Below are 19,284 nucleotides of genomic sequence, written 5' to 3' on the forward strand. Positions count from 1 at the left end.
AAATGGTAACTCAGTCTAATGATATTATGACTATGCAAACACACACACACACACACACACACACACACACACACACACACACACACACACACACACACACACACACACACACACACACACACACACTTCCAAGATGAACTCAATAGGAATACAATGTCCCCTCCCATTCTCAAGAGGCCAGAGTGTTACTACCTGGGGAAGCACAGGTAGTAACATGGATGCAGATGGCACTATGAATTTTAAAGTAACTAGATTGTGCTACCATCAGCAACTAGATCTTGAAACTTTAAACTCTGGGACTTTCAACAGTGAAGCATGGCTAAAAGAAATAACACAAGAGATAGAGAAAAATAGTTGTTGGATTGTGTGAAGTAAGATATAATGATGTAAAAATTCTTCAAATAAAAAAAAAAATGAAAGTAATGACATTTTTCCAGAACCTTCTGCAATGCTCACTTGCCTGATGCATCTGTACCACAGAACAGAAACAAAAACAATTTATGAAGAAACGAAGAGAAAGAAAACAAACTGGAAGCCTACTAAATAAAACTGCATATACTGAACTGTACAAAACAATTAAAAAATGTAACGAGAAAGAAATAGGAAAAATTCAGCTGTACACTCATACAACAAATGATTGAAGTCAATTGTTGCCTCAAAAAAAACCAAACAGCAATAGATGAGCGGCAATAAACAAATAGCTGCAGTGCAATCACAAGCCAGGAGCACAACCAAAGACAGATATGTTATAGCAAAAAGAACTGAAGAATTTTACTCAATATTATTGGTTGGCAGAGTGGTTAGTATAGTATCCGTTCTCAAGCCAAAAGGCTGCAGTTTGAATTCCGTCGCAGGCATGGATGCTTGTGATTGTCTGTGAAAATACTAGTGGTGATGGTGGCGGTAGATGGCGTTGGTATAGATAAAGAAGGTAGTTGCGGTTGGTGGAGAAGGAGAGTTGTATAGTAGGTGCCCTCCCTTGATGGGTCCTTGGACTCCCTGGAGGTGTTATGTAATAATAATAATTATATCAAGATGGCAAAACAAATGAAAACGACAACTATGAAATAACTCAAGTGCCACAAATTCATGCATATGCTTGGGAATAAGAACATGTTGGGATTAAAAAAAAAAAAAATTAAAAAAATAAAAATTTAAGATTTCCTCTTCATAAACATTTTTTATAATGACATGAAGGAGTTAAAAACAAAGTATGGCAAAGAAAGACAGGATATAAATGATTTTGTTGCATTCAACAGAAGTGTATCTACACTGCCATCAGGACAGTCATCAATGATCACCTTCTTCACTACCTGAAGGCCTGCCAGTTAATCACTGGCCATTAATATTATTTCACACTTTCCTATCCCACGTCACCACCACTGGGCATACTGTGGCAATGTTTGAAGAAACCTATGCTGTTACCCCAGGCATTTCCATGGTATTTGATAGGGTCTGGCATTGAGGGCTGCTTAGCAAATAGCCATTTATGGTATTTCCCTGCCATCTTTAACTGGATACCCAGTTTCTCTCTGGTTGCTTCCTGCAGCAAAACGTTAATTGCCAATCACACGATATCGCGTGATGCGAGTTCTCACCGGTCGGCCGATCACGCTTTATCGCGTGGACGTCGCTATCAAGTTTCTAAGCGGAATAGCGGCCACAGCGAAACGGCGCGTAATATTTATATTGGCCACTAGGGAAGGGATCGACTTTCGTGGAGTGGGGATGGCCGCCAGCCATTGTCTATTGTTTATGTTAGCCAGTGTGCACAGTGGCGGCGTTTGGACAAGGCAACGACACGACGATTTTGTTTAGTTATTCGTTGATTTAGCGTGCTTGAAGTTTGGTTTTTATTTATTTTGAGTATTGTTTTTTTTTTTTTTTTTTTTTTTTTTAGTAGGTTCCCTATAAATGTTGATTTTTGATAATTATTTTTTTCTATTTGTACATTATTTTTAAAAATTCTATGTGATTATAAAAGATTGATAATTAAAGTTATAATTATTATATTTAAATGTTTTTTTATTTGTAAAATATATAACTTATTTGACCGAATTACATATCACGCGATATCGCATAATAGATATTTAGAGTACTTAAATCCTATGTACATAATAATAAAAGCATATAAATAATATATTAACTTATTTTGAGCACAATAAAAACTAAATAAAAAAATAAAAAAAATTTGGCCACCACACGTAATTCCAATTTTCAGCTTGGCAATGAACGTGTTAAAAAAGTAGATGGCTTTCTCTTGTCACTCTTCCCTACAAATGCAGGAGTGCCTTAATTTCATAGCAAACATTGTAGTTTCTTTTACTTAACTAAGAAATACTGTTATTTTAGACATGGAGAATTGTCATTTTATCTTGCTTCACCATATGTTACATCATTTATTAGTAAAATCCTCTGGCTATTATCATAATTATTTATTTTGTGTGTGTGTGTATTACTTCAATACAGATGACTACAGAGTTCGATAACACACTAAGATCATACTAATATAATAGGGTCATCTATATTACTTCCAATTCAGATTGCTACAGAGAAGGAATTTATTGATATCCTTCATGAACAGCCTGTTTGACCACACTAATCATTCGTACTCAATGGAGTGATTTGCAAGGATGTGAAAAACGAAACAAAAAAGATTCAACATATCCATTATAAATGCAAGTTTGCAATATTACAAATAAAACACTAAATTTCTTAATTAAGTTTAATATTGCAAAATGCTTTCCTACAAAGCAAGGTAACAGATGCATTTACAAACTACTAGTGGATATCTGGAATTATGACTTTTGTCAGTAAATTAATCTTAGTAACTTTTGTATCCACAGAGTGAAAAATAGAGAGTTGAAATGTAATACAATGTCAACTTACTTTGGCTATTAAACTGACTTCTTCAAAATTTTTCTCAATCTCTTTTGGACCTTCATATATTTCAAGACATGCTGCATTTTGATTTTTTGGAACAGAGAATGTATACTGGCATCTTGTAGGAATATAGGTACCAGATGGAATAACAGCTAATAACTTTGATGCATAATCATCACTAAATGTCTACAATGATAAATAATGCACGTGAATTATTTTAAACCATTATATGGGTAATCACTTTATGAAAAATGCTAAACAAAGTTTATGAACTTGTATGCCCTACATTAACAATACCCATCCAGAAGGCAAGAACAGCAATGAAACATTTTCAAGTACAGTATAAAAGCCTAAAACTTCACTATATGTGGCAACTCACACCGGATTTGCTTCACACCCACATATAGAATGGGCTTGGTTTGGGTGGAATTATAAAGCTAGGAAGACATGATATTATGTTAACTGCATGCATCCTCTGACTGATATACCTGTTTCAACACAAGCTTTCCTTATTCTATTGTCTATCTCTATTTTTAATTTGTAATCTGAATTGTTTTACTTCTATAAGTTTCCCATTCAGAATGTTGTTGATGTTTTCAATGTTCCTGCCTATTTTCATTGTTTTTTTTACTGCTGATTTTCATATGAAATTTATTAACAGCGATTATTCAATTTAGATATAGTATGCTAAAGATTTGTACTGGATTTATCTGGAAGTATAACATCATCTGCACAAAGTACAGAGCTGATATTAACATCTCCAATTTTGATATCAAGCCTAATGGCACTCTGTTTCATAACATGATCCACATAGATGATAAATAAGAGTGGGAAGAGCATGCAAATTTGTCTCATGCCAGATTTTTACATTAATAAATTCTAACTCAAATACAGACTATGTATTACTTGATATAGTATCTTATTTACCACATAATTACAGTGTCTTTGAACAGATTTTCTCTTGGTATCTTGTCATATGCCTTTTCCAGAAATACAAAGCTTAACATTGATTTAAACACAGCTTGTTTTCTGCACTTTTATCCCTTTATAATTTTTTTAAACTCTTCTCAAGTATTATTATTGTACAGGCACCTCATGGAGTCTGAAGGCTCATCATGGAAGATCCAAACTATGCATGCAATATATAATATGCTGCAAAAAACAGTACTGAAGAACTACAATGATATATGTTATGGAGAAAATGGGTTTATTAACAAAGAAATATATGTTTACATATGATGATATGTACATCCACAACTATTGGTGGAATCTTGGTCAAATAAGGCATTAATGGCAATAGATTACGTGCTTCGATTACGTGCTTGAAATGAGTGCCTTGTCTTTCAAGACAGATTTTGTAGCGCATGCAAAATTTCTCTACCATCTTGGAGAACAAGGATTGGGACATCTGCTGTAATTTTATCTACTCCAACTTACCCCAAACAAAGGCATCAAGTGATGTGAGATCAGAAGAACATGAAGGGCATGGAAATTCTGTGAACCTTGAAATGAGCTTCCTGGGAAAGTGATAAAAAGGCTCTAGAACCGCGTGATGTGTGCCAGGTTGCTCTGTTCTGTTGGAATACCCGCATATGAAGTGGAACGTTTTTTACACAACACATCCTATACAAATCCTGGGTGAATGGAACTAACACATTCTTGAGGTAGTGGTAGCCATTCAAGGTCATGGTTACACCACCCTCGTCATTGAAGTAGGGTCCTATTATGCCATGGCCAGAAATCGCACACCAGGTGGTGACCTTCTTGCTGTGAAGAGTTTCTCTTGTACAAATTCAAGTCTCGAGAAACCAAGAAACCTGTAGGTTCATCTGTGTATATTACTGTGTAGATGGAAATGTGCTTCGTTTCGAGAACCAGACATTATGGAGGATGAAAGGATCTTCATAGACATTAGCCAGAAGAAGACATGCACAGTATTCTCACTATGCAGCATAATCCAGTGCTATTAAATATGACCCACCTGAATAATGTATGAAAAGGCATCCAAGCTCCTTAAGGACTTTCTGTAATGACCGCCTCGGTATCCCAAGTTTTATTGCTGTTTGGTGTTGACTGTGTTTCGGAGACTGTAACACTTGCACCAGCACACATCCGTGATTCTCATTTGTGTTAACAGTTCATGATCTCCCTGAATGTCTTTTGCATTGTGGCATAACACCCCTGGTAAGCTGGAACCTCTCAATTAAGTCAATGACAACACTACTGCTCATAAAGACGTTGTAGGCTTGGACCATTTGCTCTATCAACTCCACATGAATGAAAATAATGCTAAAATTAAACGTCTTTACTTCCAATGAGAACACTACTGCTACAGCTAAATGTAATGGCACATACTCTACACGTGCTCTTCTATTAATGTGCATGCAGTCAAACAGCTTACCTTATAGCCCATTTTTTTGTGCATACCATATATGGTATCTCTCTCTCTCTCTCTCTCTCTTTGAATCCATTAACAGACAGTGCACTCACAACTCTGGCAACAATTTCATTCATTCACCACTCTCCAAGTGAAAAATATAGTCCTCGCATCATTGCTAACCATACTTTTACATAATTTCCAGGGATGGCCTCTTGTCCTGTCCCCTTCAGCCTAGTGCTAAAATATTTCTTTTGTATTAATTCTATAAAACCCTTTAAGAAACTTAAATGTTTCTAAAATATTCCAATTTTTTTTGCCTATAAACCAAACCACTGGATCCTTGCCACTACTTTCTCATCTCCAAGAACCAGGTAACCAGATCTGAGCATAGTGATGTAGATGTATCAAGGCCTTATAAAGAGGAATGATAACTTCCTTATTTGTATTTGTTATTCTTCAATAACCTAGTAATCCTATGAGATGCCTTAGCATTATTAGAAATGTGTCCTCTAAACTTCCATTCTCTATCTACTAACATCACAAAATCCTTGGCTTCATTGATTTCCTGGAGTGCAGTTCCATCAATACGGTACACAGATTGTAATCTATTTGTACCAAAATACATAACTTTACATTTTTCCACATCATCTTTTTCCCATATGAACAATCTATTGAAATCATCTCGAAAGCTCTTTATAGTGCTTTGATTAACTATTACCTTACCAACTTTGCATCATTGGCAAACAACTGAATATTAAATATTACTCTTCAAATTATTTCCTATATCAGTCATGTTCAAATTAAACAGTAGTGGTCCAAGCACAGAACCTTGTAGCACACCACTAGTCACATGCATTGTCCTGGATTCTGCTCTACCACATTCTACTTTTGGGTATTTCTGCATCAGCCATCCTCCTACACATATCACCAGTTTCATATCCAACCCCATTTGTTCTAATTTGTGTAACCCAGTTCCATGTGATATTCTGTGAAACACCTTTGCAAAACCCAGCTGCATCTCTCCAAAAACTCTAAGTGATCTACATGATTACTCTAAATCTTCAATGAGTGGCCCAAAAGGGTCACTCCTGAACTCCTTAAAATCTCATTGGGGGACTCTACTCGTAACAGACAAAAACTACCACCAAGCAGAACTGCTTTACTCCTCAGGAAGCAAGCACAAAGAACAACATTATTAAAGGTCATCTATGGGAGCTAGACCAGAAGAGATATCAAGGTTATATAAGAGATGCAAGGATCTGTATTTATATTTTATAGATCTGGCAAAGAGAAAAGACACATGACAAGGTGCCAAGAGAAAAGCTATTCAAAATGCTACAGTTATATGGTGTAAATAGGACATTATATTAGCCAACACTTAATCTATATTTGAGTTGTAAGTCAACAGTTAGAACTGAAGAAAGTGCAGGCAGATGACTTCATGCTAAATCAGGTGTAAAACAAAGGTGCACGTTTATCTCCACAGCTATTTGTCATCTATATGGATTACATTATAAAGGAAAGTGGTATTAAACCTGATATCAAAACTGGAGATATTAATCTCGGCTCTTTACTTTATGCAGATGATGTTATACTTCTAAATAAATCCAGTATAAGTCTGTAGGATTCTCTGAGTAAATTAACTGCTGTGATAAATTTGGTATGAAAATCAGTAATAAAATGACAATAAGAACAGACAAAAGCATTATTGCTTCTCTGTTCATTATTGTCATTTCTTTCATTTCTGTCTGTTCATGATTGCTTCTGTCTATTTTTTGGATTCTGAATGAAGAACCTTATATAACAAATAAAGCAAAACAAATAAAACATTTCAGTTATTTAGACACAATTTTTACTGAAGATGACAAATTAAATTTAGAAATAGAGTCGGTATGCTAGGAAGTCAACTGAAAAAATTTATATGGAACAAGACAGAAATTTCCCAAATGCTAAACTAGCCATATACAACACAGTTTTCAAACCAATTTTAACTTATGGATTTGAGAGCTGGATTAGAAATAAAACACTTGATCAAAGACTGGAGATTACAGATATAAAAGCTCTGAGAAAGGTTAGGAGAGTGAACAGATGGTTTCAATGACAATATCATATTAAAAATGACAATATTAAAAAAGAACTTGACATTGTTATCATGAAGGAATGTGTTAGCAAAGCTGATCTCAGTTGGTATGGTCACATAAACAGAATGGGAAAGGAAAGGTTAGCAAAACTTATTTACCAGGAAGGGAGGAAAAGGACCCATTTTGTTTATTATTTTAACGGTATAATAGAACACAGAAACTAAGTAAATAATTAATTTATTAACTAGATGCTGATATTTCGCTGGTATTATAACCAGCATCTTCAGAGCACAAAAACACTGTTTGTCACAATACGCGAAACTAAAACAACATGGTGTACTTCAACAAAACTGTAGCAGCAACACAAAGACTAGAGTCCTGATTTTGGCACCCTCTATCTGGAGAAAAAAAAAAAAAAAAACGCTATCATATATTACTAGAGTCCTAGAAAAGTGCTAGTTTTTTCTTAATATGACTGTCTCCCAGATCTTCGGCAAGTTAATACAGCCATATTTGTTGAGATTTGGAGTGTGTTTTAGGGCTTCTGTCGCCTCTAAGAACAATCTCTCTGATTTATATGGGTTTCTGTGTAGTACTTTTGTGTTTTTCCAGTTGATCCTGTGTGCAGGGGTATCCAGAGCATGGTCTGCTAGGCCCGACTTCCCATAATGATATTTCCGGACGTATCGTTTATGTTCACTGATGCGGATATTCACAGTTCTTCCTGTTTGACCGTAGTAGGCTTGATTGCATGAGCAGGGTACTTGGTAGACTCCTGGATGTGATAAAGGAGGAATGCTGTCCTTGGGTGAGCGGATGAGGGTAGCTAATTTGCTACATGGTCTGAATGTAGTGCGGAAAAGGACCCATATTTAAGTGGATTGATACAGTTAGAGGTAACTTAGAAGACAGAAATATAAGGTCTGATAACAGCTTAATTTGGAGGAAAACCGTTGACAGAAAGAAAAGATGTAAGCTTTTCATGTAGTACTTCATAATATCCTGTACACCTCCCAAGGGTACATGTCACAAATTTGATGAAAATGATCTTCATATGAAATAGCATCAATAATTTCTCCACTCTCTACTAAATCCATTGAAAAATGTGTAGCTGCCACCCAACATCCCTTCACAGTTCAACTCCAAACCCACAGAACAAGTTTCTTTTACTCCTTCATTCCTGCTACTGTTGTACTGTAAAACAATACAGCAGGTCTCGGGAATGTTAATGTGAAGACAGATTGAGAGAATGAAAATTACAGAGTCTGGTGAATAGGAGGAGGAGAAAGGGGTACATGATTGAGACATATAAGTTGGTAAGGGGCCATTACCATATTAATGTGGATGAGATTTTTCATAGAATGGATAGAGTAGGAGAAGGGGGGGGAAACCAAGTGGCCATCTCTGGAAGCTGTATAAGAAGAGTGCAAATAGGGTATGAGAAATACATTGTTTTGTGTGTATGAAGAGCAGTAAGTGATGGGATTGCATTGCCCATGAGCATGGTGAGTGCAGAGACAGTGAATGCATTTAAGGCATATTATGACGAGTAGTGTGTTTGTGTGAGTGGGACCCCCTGTGATGAGTCTTTTGCTCATGCAGAGAACTGATAATAATATAGTAGATGTGCACTATAGTGCAATATAATGAAATGATGCACTATAATGAACTATGAAAATTCCTGGCCCAAGTCCCATAGAAGCTCGCTTTTAAGGGTTGTAATAGTGAACATAAAACAGCAATGGTTCTAAGGGACTCAGTCCCTTAGCAATGGTTCTAAGGGACTGAGGCTGGGACTTTTCATAGTTCATTATAGCACATTTTATTATTGTGGTGTTTGCTAGTGTGCCTACTGTATTATCATGAGACCTTACACATTGTTAGGTGTTTTTTTTTACACAAAAACAGGTACAAATCAAATACTTTAATTCCAGTCAATTCTTTCAAACTTTATGGAAATGTACATATAATTCAAGTTCATTAGATTTGAAGCTAATGATTTTTAACCAGGATGTGTTATATGAAAAACAACGTGCATGATTAGGGTGTACTATACCATCATTACAGGGAAATAATGATGATATAGTACCCTTACAGATGGATACTTTAGAGTCAGAAGGGAATCAAATAATAGAAGTAATATAAGTATGTGTTGAACACACTAGATGTTCATAAAGGTGTGGGTTAAACTTTATCTTATCCTATAAATTGAAGATGCCAAGAAATTATATTCTTGGTTGAATCCTTTATCAAAGTGTAAGTTTCTTTTTTTATCAAACAAAGTTTCTTTCCTGTGTATTTTTAGGAAATATGTAATGTAAGTAAGTGTACCTTTAACCTAGTTGTTTAATGAAGGTTTTGCAACAGGAAATAGCATAAAAGATATTGGAAGGAAGGCAAAATGGTACAACTGAACAAGAGTACTAAGACAATAGTTTCCAATTACAAACCAGGTCTACAGCAATATTATGGAGAATCAGTGTTTTAAGTAAATCCCACCCATGAAAGGCCATAAAATGTACAGTAAATGAATATTAGTACTTGGGAAGGGGGTATGGGTTAGATAATCTGAAAATCCTGCTACAGAACCAACCATAGAACTTTTTCAAACTCCTTCTTGACTATAATAAGGGGTCATAGTCTCACAACAGGCAATAAAATGTCTACCACCTAAGATATTCACAAACATCAATGTTCACAACAGGATCCGAATTGGCAACTTATTGGCTGGACTGAAGAAGACTGTGCTATCCACTAGGCCGAAACAGACTAGAATTAGGGTCTGGGTGATAGCCAAGCCAGAACAGGTCTGCTTCTTTTTTTTTTTTTTTTTTTTAAATGAGACTCCTACTTAATGAAAGCTTGGAGCCTGTAGTATATTAGTGCTGTGAGGGAGCAAAAGAATTTTTTTCTATTTTTTTTTTTCATTAACGTTATAATTTTTTTTGTGTTTCTATTGATTTTTTTTACATAGTCCAGAAGCCCTACTCTAGAGACCAAACATGAAACTTTTTCAAGCCACTTCAAGGCCTCAAATGGGTTATCCCACCAGACAATGAAATTTGACATTTCATTTGAATGACAAATCACTTAGCCAGCCAGGCTGACCTGAATTTTATAAATATAAATGATAAAAGTGATGAATAAGGGAGGCTTCTTGAATACTTCTGGAGTTCATGAAAGCATTCTGCAAAATACCATGTGGCAAGTTGGTAACCAAGATGAGGAGATGGGTATGAATGATAGTAGCTAAGTGAGATACATATACTCTTTGTCTGAAAGACACGAGGAATTATGTATGGAACAGGGGAAGGACACTTTACTGTCACATTACACAGGCAATAGCAATTAGTGTTAGAAACAATTCAACTTATAGTGTAACAGAAAAGAACTAAAGTCATAACTTGAAATCCTATAATGTTGGATAAAAACAAAGTTTACAGTGTTGAGTGGAAGTTAGTCTTAAAATAACTGTCTCACAAATTTTAGGTACTTTTCAGTCATATTTATTAAGGGAGTGTTTTGTTGCAGCCTTGACTCCAAAAATAATCATTCTGACTATTTTTAAAATGTTGAATGTGTCAAGGCTAGGTGTGACAGGAAGAGAGAGTTTGGCCTTCTAAGCTGTAACCATATGGAGAATGAAGTCTTCTTTGAATTTGTCTTCTCAATATTAATTTGAATCTTCTGTATAGAAGATTCAAATTAATATTGAGTTATTACTTTTTTATATATATATATCTGACCCACATATGAAAGATCACAAAACCTATAACAGATTAGTGCCGTGGTGTGTGTGTGTGTGGTGGGGGAGGGCAAGAGAAAAAGAATAAAGAAGGAATCTGTTTGCATTTTGTTTGGACAGCTGTATTCTTTGGGGAAGGCAGAGTGGGGGAGACAGTTCCAAAGGACAGAAATAGATGGAATGAATAGTAAAGTTGGTTTGGTGAGTTTCAAGATAGACTGTAAAAGAGTGTTGGTTAGCAGTGGCTCTTGTTGTAATGATTTTGGAGGAATAGTAGTGGCCAAATCCACAGAGCACTGTCCATGAAAGTATCCGTAAAAGGGCACAAGGCAGAAGCTGAACATCTATAGGAGAGAGAGAGAGAGAGAGAAAAATCATTAATTAACCAGACTGCCTAGTTCTGGATGGAATCAGATAGAATTGAACAATCTTAGAGGAGATTTTGGTGCACCATTTCAAATATGGGAGCAATATTCCATGGTTGGGCAGATTTGGGATTTGTATATCTGGTATTTGGATATCTGGTATTATTGAAGATAAGGGGGAGGGATGCAAGCTTTTTCTTATGAGAAATCAGATAAGACTGAGTTTTGGTGGCATGGAAGTCTACAAGGCTGTCCTTGCCCCATTGGGATATAGCTAGGAGATCAAAATTCCAGCCATATGGCAAATCTTGAGGATTCTAATACTTCTGGACTACAAGGTTTGTCAAGTAAAAAGGTTGAATGGAGTGTACTGTCATCAGAAAATTATGGATAGGACTGGAAGTCTGTGAGAGTAAGTCATTTATATACAAGAGAAAGAGAGTGGGTGAAAGAATGAAACCCTGGAGTACTCCTGCACTGGTGGGGGATATCTGATGAGATAAATCATCCACCACCACATGTAGTGAGCAGCCAACGAGAAAGCAGACAATCCAGTTACAGAGTGTGGAAAGCAGACTATAGGATGGCCCTCAACATTTCAAAGGCATTTGAAATGTTGAAGTTAACCACATGAATTTCTCCAAATTTTTCCATGGCTTCAGTCCAGAGGTGGGTGGTGAAAGCAAGAAGATCAACTAGAGACCGTGAGTGGCAGAATCTGTACTGCTGGTCAAGATTAGTTGATAGGTCCCACCATCAATAGATGGTGGTACAATTGTTCATTCATACCAGTGTCGGCAAGTATGTTATTTATGCGTAGTTCTTGTTTGGCAAACACTTAAAATGTGGAAAAACTTTTATTGGGATTATATTGATCAAGTGTATATAATAAACAACTAAGTTATACCAACTAGTTTCACCAACTAGGTCTGTTGGCAACTTCAGGGTACATAACTGATGTAAGGCACTAAAAAGTAAAAAACTGTCACAAACTAAAATCAACCGATTCCAATTATATTAAACAAAGAACAGAGCGCGTACAATACATTCATAGAGCGTGGATGATCTCACTTGTTGTTATTTAGGAACGTTCTATAGTTGGCACTATAATTCAGTTCTGGCGAGTTGAAGGATCTGATAAGGGTCTTCCAGATCACGGGCAAGATTAGTCCTTGGTTCCTGCTAAGGTTTTGTGTACAGCGGGCAACTGTTGTGGCCTCCTTAAAATTTCGGGAGCGGAAGTCCTCCTCCATGTAAGGAATTGTGCTTCTATCCCACTCTATGGTATGGTTCGTTCTTGAGAAATGAAAAGCTAAACCCGATTTTTCTTCTCTGTTATTATTGACGTCACCTATATGTTCTTTTTGCCTAATTTCAAGTTTGGCCGATGTAATTCAACCTCAACCTGTTATAAACTCCAGCATATATGGAGAAAGGATGGCTATCTTTTGGAGATCTTAAGAATTGTTCTAATCGTTTCTGTGGGTTTAAAGGCCACTCTTATTTTATGTGGTCTAAGGAGTCTAGCAATCTTATTTGAAACTGTCCCTCAGTATGGAATGACGATGGTAGAAATATAACGTACATCATCTTGTCGTCTTTGTCGGGGTTCAGAGAAAAGTATCTTGCGGACGAGTCTTCGAGGAAATCCATTCATGATAAGGTTGGTGGATATCAGGGATAGTTCTTCCTGGAGGTCTTGTTGATCTGTTGTAAGGAGAGAGGCACAGTTCTTCAACATGTGTACAATAATAAGTTTCTGAGAAATGTGGTGTGAGGAAGTGAAATGTAAATAACGTCCTGTATTGGTAGGTTTGCGGTAAACTGAGAGGTTGATACCACCATTCAGAAGCTTCTTAATTAAAGTGTCCAGAAATGATAATTGGTTATCTTCTTCAAGTTCTAGAGTGAATTTGATTGTGTGGTGTAGAGAGTTGATTTTCTTAAGAAAGTCGAACAGGTCCTTTTTTTGTGTGGTTCCAAACGATAAAGATATCATCCACGTATCTCCACCATACTGTGGGTTTAGGGTCTGTTTGAGTTAAGATTTTACTTTCAAAATCCTCCATAAAGAGATCAGCACAAGATGGTGAGAGGGGGCTACCGATTGCAAGGCTAGCCAATTGCTGATAGATGGTTTTATTCCATAAGAAAAAGTTTGATGTTAAACAATGACGGAACAGAGAAGTAATGTCTTGTGGGAGCAAACTTCCTAAAATGTTGATCACTTTCTCCACAGGGATGTTAGTGAATAGAGATGTAACATTCAGGCTGGCGAGTAAATCCGTATTGGAGATAGAGATGTTGTTCAGTTTCTCAACGAAATGTTGCAAATTTCGTATATAAGTGTCCGAATTATGGATGTGAGGTTTGAGGAGGCCTGCCAGGTGTTTACATAACAGATAAGTTGGCGAATTGATTCTGTCCACAATCAGGCGTAGTGGTATTCCATTTTTGTGTACCTTAGGAGCGTCATATAGTCTTGGTGTTAGTGGATGAATGGATTTCAATCTTCGTTTTAAATTATTCCAAAGTTTCTATTTTTAAAAGAACAATTCCATTCAAGACAAGCAAAACATATTTATTGACTTTTTTGGTCAAGAAAATTAAACGTTTTTTAACATAAACATTTAAAATGACCATGTTTGCATTTTCCATAAAAATGGAGAAAAACGAGTTTTGTGCAGTGATAAAACACTTTTATTTGAAGAAGTGGATGGCCACACAGATCAAAGTCAATTACATGCAGTTCATGGGGACTCTGCACTTAAAGACTATTTATTTTTGGATAAATGAGCTTAAAAGTGGTCTTAAGTCCATCAAAGATGAAGTGCGCTCCGGACACAACTGAGATCACTACGAAGGAAATGAGTAACAAAATCCATGGTATTGTTATAGAAGACTGCTGGGTGAAAGTGTGTGAGATTGCTGAGATTGTAGGCATCTCAACTGAAAGGGTTATAATATCCTGCATGAAAAATTGCACACGAAAAAGCTGGTGTGCTTTTTCACGTGTGCGTGATGGGTGCTGCAATTGTTGACTGTCGATCAAAAACACATGTGAAAAGACATTTGAACAGAGCATTTGGCAATGTTTAATAGCAATTCACAGGATTTTTTGCTTCAATTCATGACTGTAGATGAAACTTGGATCCACCACTACACACTTGAGTCCAAGCAGCAGTCAAAACAGTGGACAATGTCCGGTGAAAGAGCACCGAAAAAAGCGAACACCAGTTTGTCAGCTGGGAAGGTGATGGCCACTGTTTTTTGGGATTCCCAAGGAATTATTATGATAGACTATTTGGAAAAAGGTAAGACAATAACAGGAGTCTATTATGAGTCATTGTTGGACCGTTTAAAAAAAGAACTGAAGAAATAACGGCCAATATTGGCACACAAAAAAGTGCTCATTCGTCAAGACAATGTGCTGTTTTTTGGGGCTTCCCAAGGAATTATTACGATAGACTATTTGGAAAAAGGTAACACAATAACAGGAGTCTATTATGAGTCATTGTTGGACTGTTTAAAAAAAGAACTGAAGAAATAACGGCCAATATTGGCACACAAAAAAGTGCTCATTTGTCAAGACAATGCACCATCCCACACATCGGCCGTCACAATGGAAAAATTGCATGAACTGATGTTCGAAATGGTTCCACATCCCTCTGGACTTGGTCCCGTGTGACTCCTTCTTGTTCCCAAACTTAAAAATTTGGCACGGTGCGAAAAATTTTCTTCAAACAAGGATGTCATCAAGGCTGTCAATGACTATTTTGCACAATTTGACAAATCCTACTTTTAAATGGGATGAAAAAATTGGAAACTTGCTGGACCAAATGTGTAGACCTCGATGGAGACTATGTTGAGAAATAAAGGCAATTTTTTTGAAAATTTTTCAATGCCAATTTTTGGAAAAAATTGGCATTGAAAGTTAAATGTGTTTAACTTATTTTTTTTTACCAAACTTTTCATGTCATGTTATTCATAATATGAATCGCATTATTAAGGAAACTGATATTAAACCTGAAGTCAAAATTAGAGATATTAATCTCTACTCTTTACTTTATGCACATGATATTATACTTCTAAATAAATCCAGCAGAAGTCTGCAAGATTCCTGGACTAAACTGAATAACTGTTCTAATAAATTTGGGATGAAAATCAGTAATCAGAAGACGAAGACAATGAAAATAGGCAGAAATAGTGAAAATATCAACTGTATCCCGAATAATGAACCTATAGAACAAGTAAAGCATTTAGTAAATACTGGTTTGGCAGGAAGTCAGCTGAATTATTTTATATGGACTAAGAAAGAAATTAGTCAAAACACCAAATTAGCTGTATACAAAGACAGTGTTCAAACCAATTTTAACTTATGGATCTGAGAGCTGGGTTAGAAATAAAACTCTTTATCAAAGACAGTAGACCACAGATATCAGAGTCCTAAGAAAGATTAGGGGACTGAACAGATCATCAATGGCAGTATCATATTAAAAATGAGGATATTAGGAAAGAAGTAGTCATTGTTAACATTCAAGAATGTGTTAGCAGAGCGGATATTAGGTGGTATGGTCACTAAACAGAATGGGAGACGAAAGAATAGAAAAACAAGCATTCTTTGCCAAGCTGGTAGGAAAAAGACCCAGAAGAAGACCAAGATACAGGTTGACTGATAACATCTTAACAGATATCGGATTAATTTGGAGGAAATTATTGATCAGAAGTTAGTAGTACTATCATAACATCCTGTACACCCCCCCCTCCCTGTGGGTACATATCAGGAATTTGAGGATGATAATATATATATGATAAAACTACATTTTGAAAGTTTGCAACAACACAAAACTGCTAATGTAAATTCATTAAATAACTAATTAAAATTATCCTGAACTGTATGGTTCATTTTTAAACATACTTTCACATATAAGGTCTTAGACAGCATTTCAATGTCAGTCAGTGCTTCGGAAATATCACTTCCTGCTAAAAGAGCTGCCTAGATAAAAGAAATTCATGTAATGATTAGTATGATTAATTATATCCTTCTGGCTCATGAAGAATGCAGTTTCTTATGTTATTTATTATTTGACTTTATTAATTAGTTCTTTGATTAAAAATAACGCTCTTTCAAAGCTGATACTCTCACTGATATGCTTCTTGCATATCAAAAAATGGACTAAAGAGCCAATTACAAGTTGCAGATTACAGGCTAATGGATAATGATAACCTGGCAAGGATAAAAATGATCATCAGCACTTAACATTCTGAAAATACTGTAAAAATGAGCACATACTTTTTCAGTGTTTTCCTGAAATATTACTTGTCATATGTTTTTTAAAATCTTAATCCCATCAAAAAAAAAAAAAAAAAAGTTGTCAAACTATAATACCACAATACTATGTCTCCAATAAGCAGTCTAACCAGATGATCAAATTCATCTACTACCTAAACATACTCAGTCACAAAAAACCATGCTTTAGAACAGGTCACGTGCAACATTGCCTCTGCCAATACTTTCTTGGTTGGAAGAAATGTAAACTGGATCCTTAGGTGATAAATGACTTTCATTACTCAGTGAAACATTACCATCCCACTTATTGGAGGCCTGAAGTAACTGTTTCCATGTTTGATCCTCAGAGCAAGGTAGTTCTGTAGGCTGGCCATTAGATACATAGTACCTGATGGTAATACATCAGAAAGCTTAATGACCAGCTAGTGAAGAATCTAGTTATTACTTATTCTGCCAGGTAACAGATGGAAGTATAGTGGCATGCAAGGGAAATTATTGAAGCCACAATTTTCTGGAGACTGTATGTGTTGTCTCTCTCTTGGAAAGCAGAATCCTTATCTGCTTTCCAAGCTCTGGTTCAACAGAAAGTGTATAAGAGCAATCGAAGAAAAAATTCAGCTTTCCACAGGCATATATCTAGAACTTCAGCTTAATACCCTGCCTATACCACAGTATACAACAAATGCAAAATGGTCATAAGCAAATCTCAATCTGACTTCATAAAGGCCAACAGCAGAAAACTTGCTTCCTGGTCCTTTGCTAACTGTTGGTTGCAATTTCTGCTTACTGCACTTCTACCCCTCTCTCTCTCTCTGTCTCTCTGATCCTGATGACAGCACTGTTGTTCTTCTTCTTATCATGAATTTTAGGTCAAGTGCCCTGTTCTGGTCTCATTCATGCCATCAATTTCTTGGTCTTCCAATTCTTTTTCTATACGTATAATATTTTTGGGTCTGCTATTGTTCATTCAATTTCGATGTTCTAAGCATTTTTGTTTACATTTACTTATATAGTAGTTAATTAGTTTTATATTCAACGATTGTAAAATTTTATTAATTTGATTTATGGTCTCACTTGGTATATCCAGCTTTTTTCTGAAAATTTCATTTCTGCTGTTTGAATCTATTTTTCATTTTTATGGTTTAAGTTTCACTACCATATAATAAAGTTCATTTAGAAAGGATTTTATAATCTGATTCTAGTATGTTTTTTGGACCAGGGACAGCTTAAATATATTGTTTATTATTCCATTTACTTTAACAAAATTTGATATTTTAATGTCTATATCTTTTTCATCTTCATATGATAAGTTATATCCCAGGTACTTGAAAATATTTACTTGTTCTAATATTTTATTGTCTTATTTTACTTCTTATCGGGTTTTCTACTTCGAAAGTCATTATTTTTGTTTTTACTTTTGATATTCTCATACCATATTATATCATTCTGAAATTTCGTTTAATGTTTCTACTGATGCCTGTAGATCATCTTCTGATATAGCTAATGCAATTTGATCATCTACAAATAAAAGTGTACATATCTTTATTTGTGGATTTATTTTGATACTAAATGGGTTATGCTGTTTCCAGATTGTTATAATTTTATTTATATACTTATTAAAGAGCAGCGGTGTTATGGTACATCCTTGCCATACTCCTCTTGATCACAGTTGCACGGAATTTGATAAACTCCAGGAAGAGATAAAGTTGAGCGTTTGTCTTTTGGAGAAGGAAAATGAGAAGACAATTTGTTAATAGGTGAATATGTAGCTGTTAAATCATATTTCTTTAAAATTCTTGCGATAGGTTCTGAAATACCGGAGATATAAGGAATAGGCACTCAACGTGTTGAAACTTTGTTGTTTTGTGGAGGCTTATAAGAATTGAGAAGATTGAGTACTTTTTTCAGAAAAGCCATTGAGTTTCATGTGTTGTTGGATAGTAGAAAGTTCTTTCTGTAGATAATCAAAAGTAGAACAATTAGTTTTGGCTCTTCTGATGAGACATTTTATAATTCCTGTTTTCTGACATGGATGATGGGCTGATTCTTTAAAAATATAACGACCTGTGAACGTTGGTTTCCTGTATACTGTAGTTGTAAGAATATTTGAAGGTGAAAGGATGAGGAGAACGTCTAAAAAAAGATAACTGGTTGTTTTCTTCTATTTCCATAGTAAACTTTATACGATGATGAAAGGAATTGATACTGTTTAAAAAAGTAGGTAAAGAGTTTTTGCTGTGTGGCCAAATAGTAAAGATGTCATCTATATATCTTACCCAAAAGGATGGTTAAGGGAAAACAGACGAGAAGAGGACTTTTTCTAAATGTTCTAAATAAAAGTTGGCTAAAGCAGGAGAAAGAGGACTTCCCATGGCCATTCCTTCTACTTGGCTGTAAAATTTATTTTGACATACGAAATATCCAGAATGTATTACAAAATCGAATAGTTTTATAATGTTTTCAGGAAAGATGTCAGCAAGTAATTTTAAAGTTTCCTTGAGAGGTACATCTTTAAAGTACTCAACATCTTCTCAATTTTT

The 19,284-nt window shown here is 35.5% G+C and overlaps 1 protein-coding gene across 1 annotated transcript in view; it reads right to left on the bottom strand.

Moving 5' to 3' along the window:
- Window positions 1-19,284, bottom strand: part of LOC150108847 (heat shock 70 kDa protein 14-B-like) — a 210,673-nt gene that overhangs the window by 31,152 nt on the left and 160,237 nt on the right. The window contains exons 7-8 of the mRNA XM_090403712.1: window positions 16,373-16,450; window positions 2,890-3,069 (exon numbers count right to left, since the gene is read on the bottom strand). Coding sequence (XP_090259838.1) covers window positions 2,890-3,069; window positions 16,373-16,450 — 258 coding nt within the window. The remainder of the gene's footprint in view (window positions 1-2,889; window positions 3,070-16,372; window positions 16,451-19,284) is intronic.

This window comes from Typopeltis vanoorti, chromosome 2 (assembly GCF_054136105.1).
Source record: "Typopeltis vanoorti isolate ZY-2024b chromosome 2, IOZ_Tvanoo_1.0, whole genome shotgun sequence".
In the NCBI taxonomy this organism is placed as follows: Eukaryota; Metazoa; Arthropoda; class Arachnida; order Uropygi; family Thelyphonidae; genus Typopeltis; species Typopeltis vanoorti.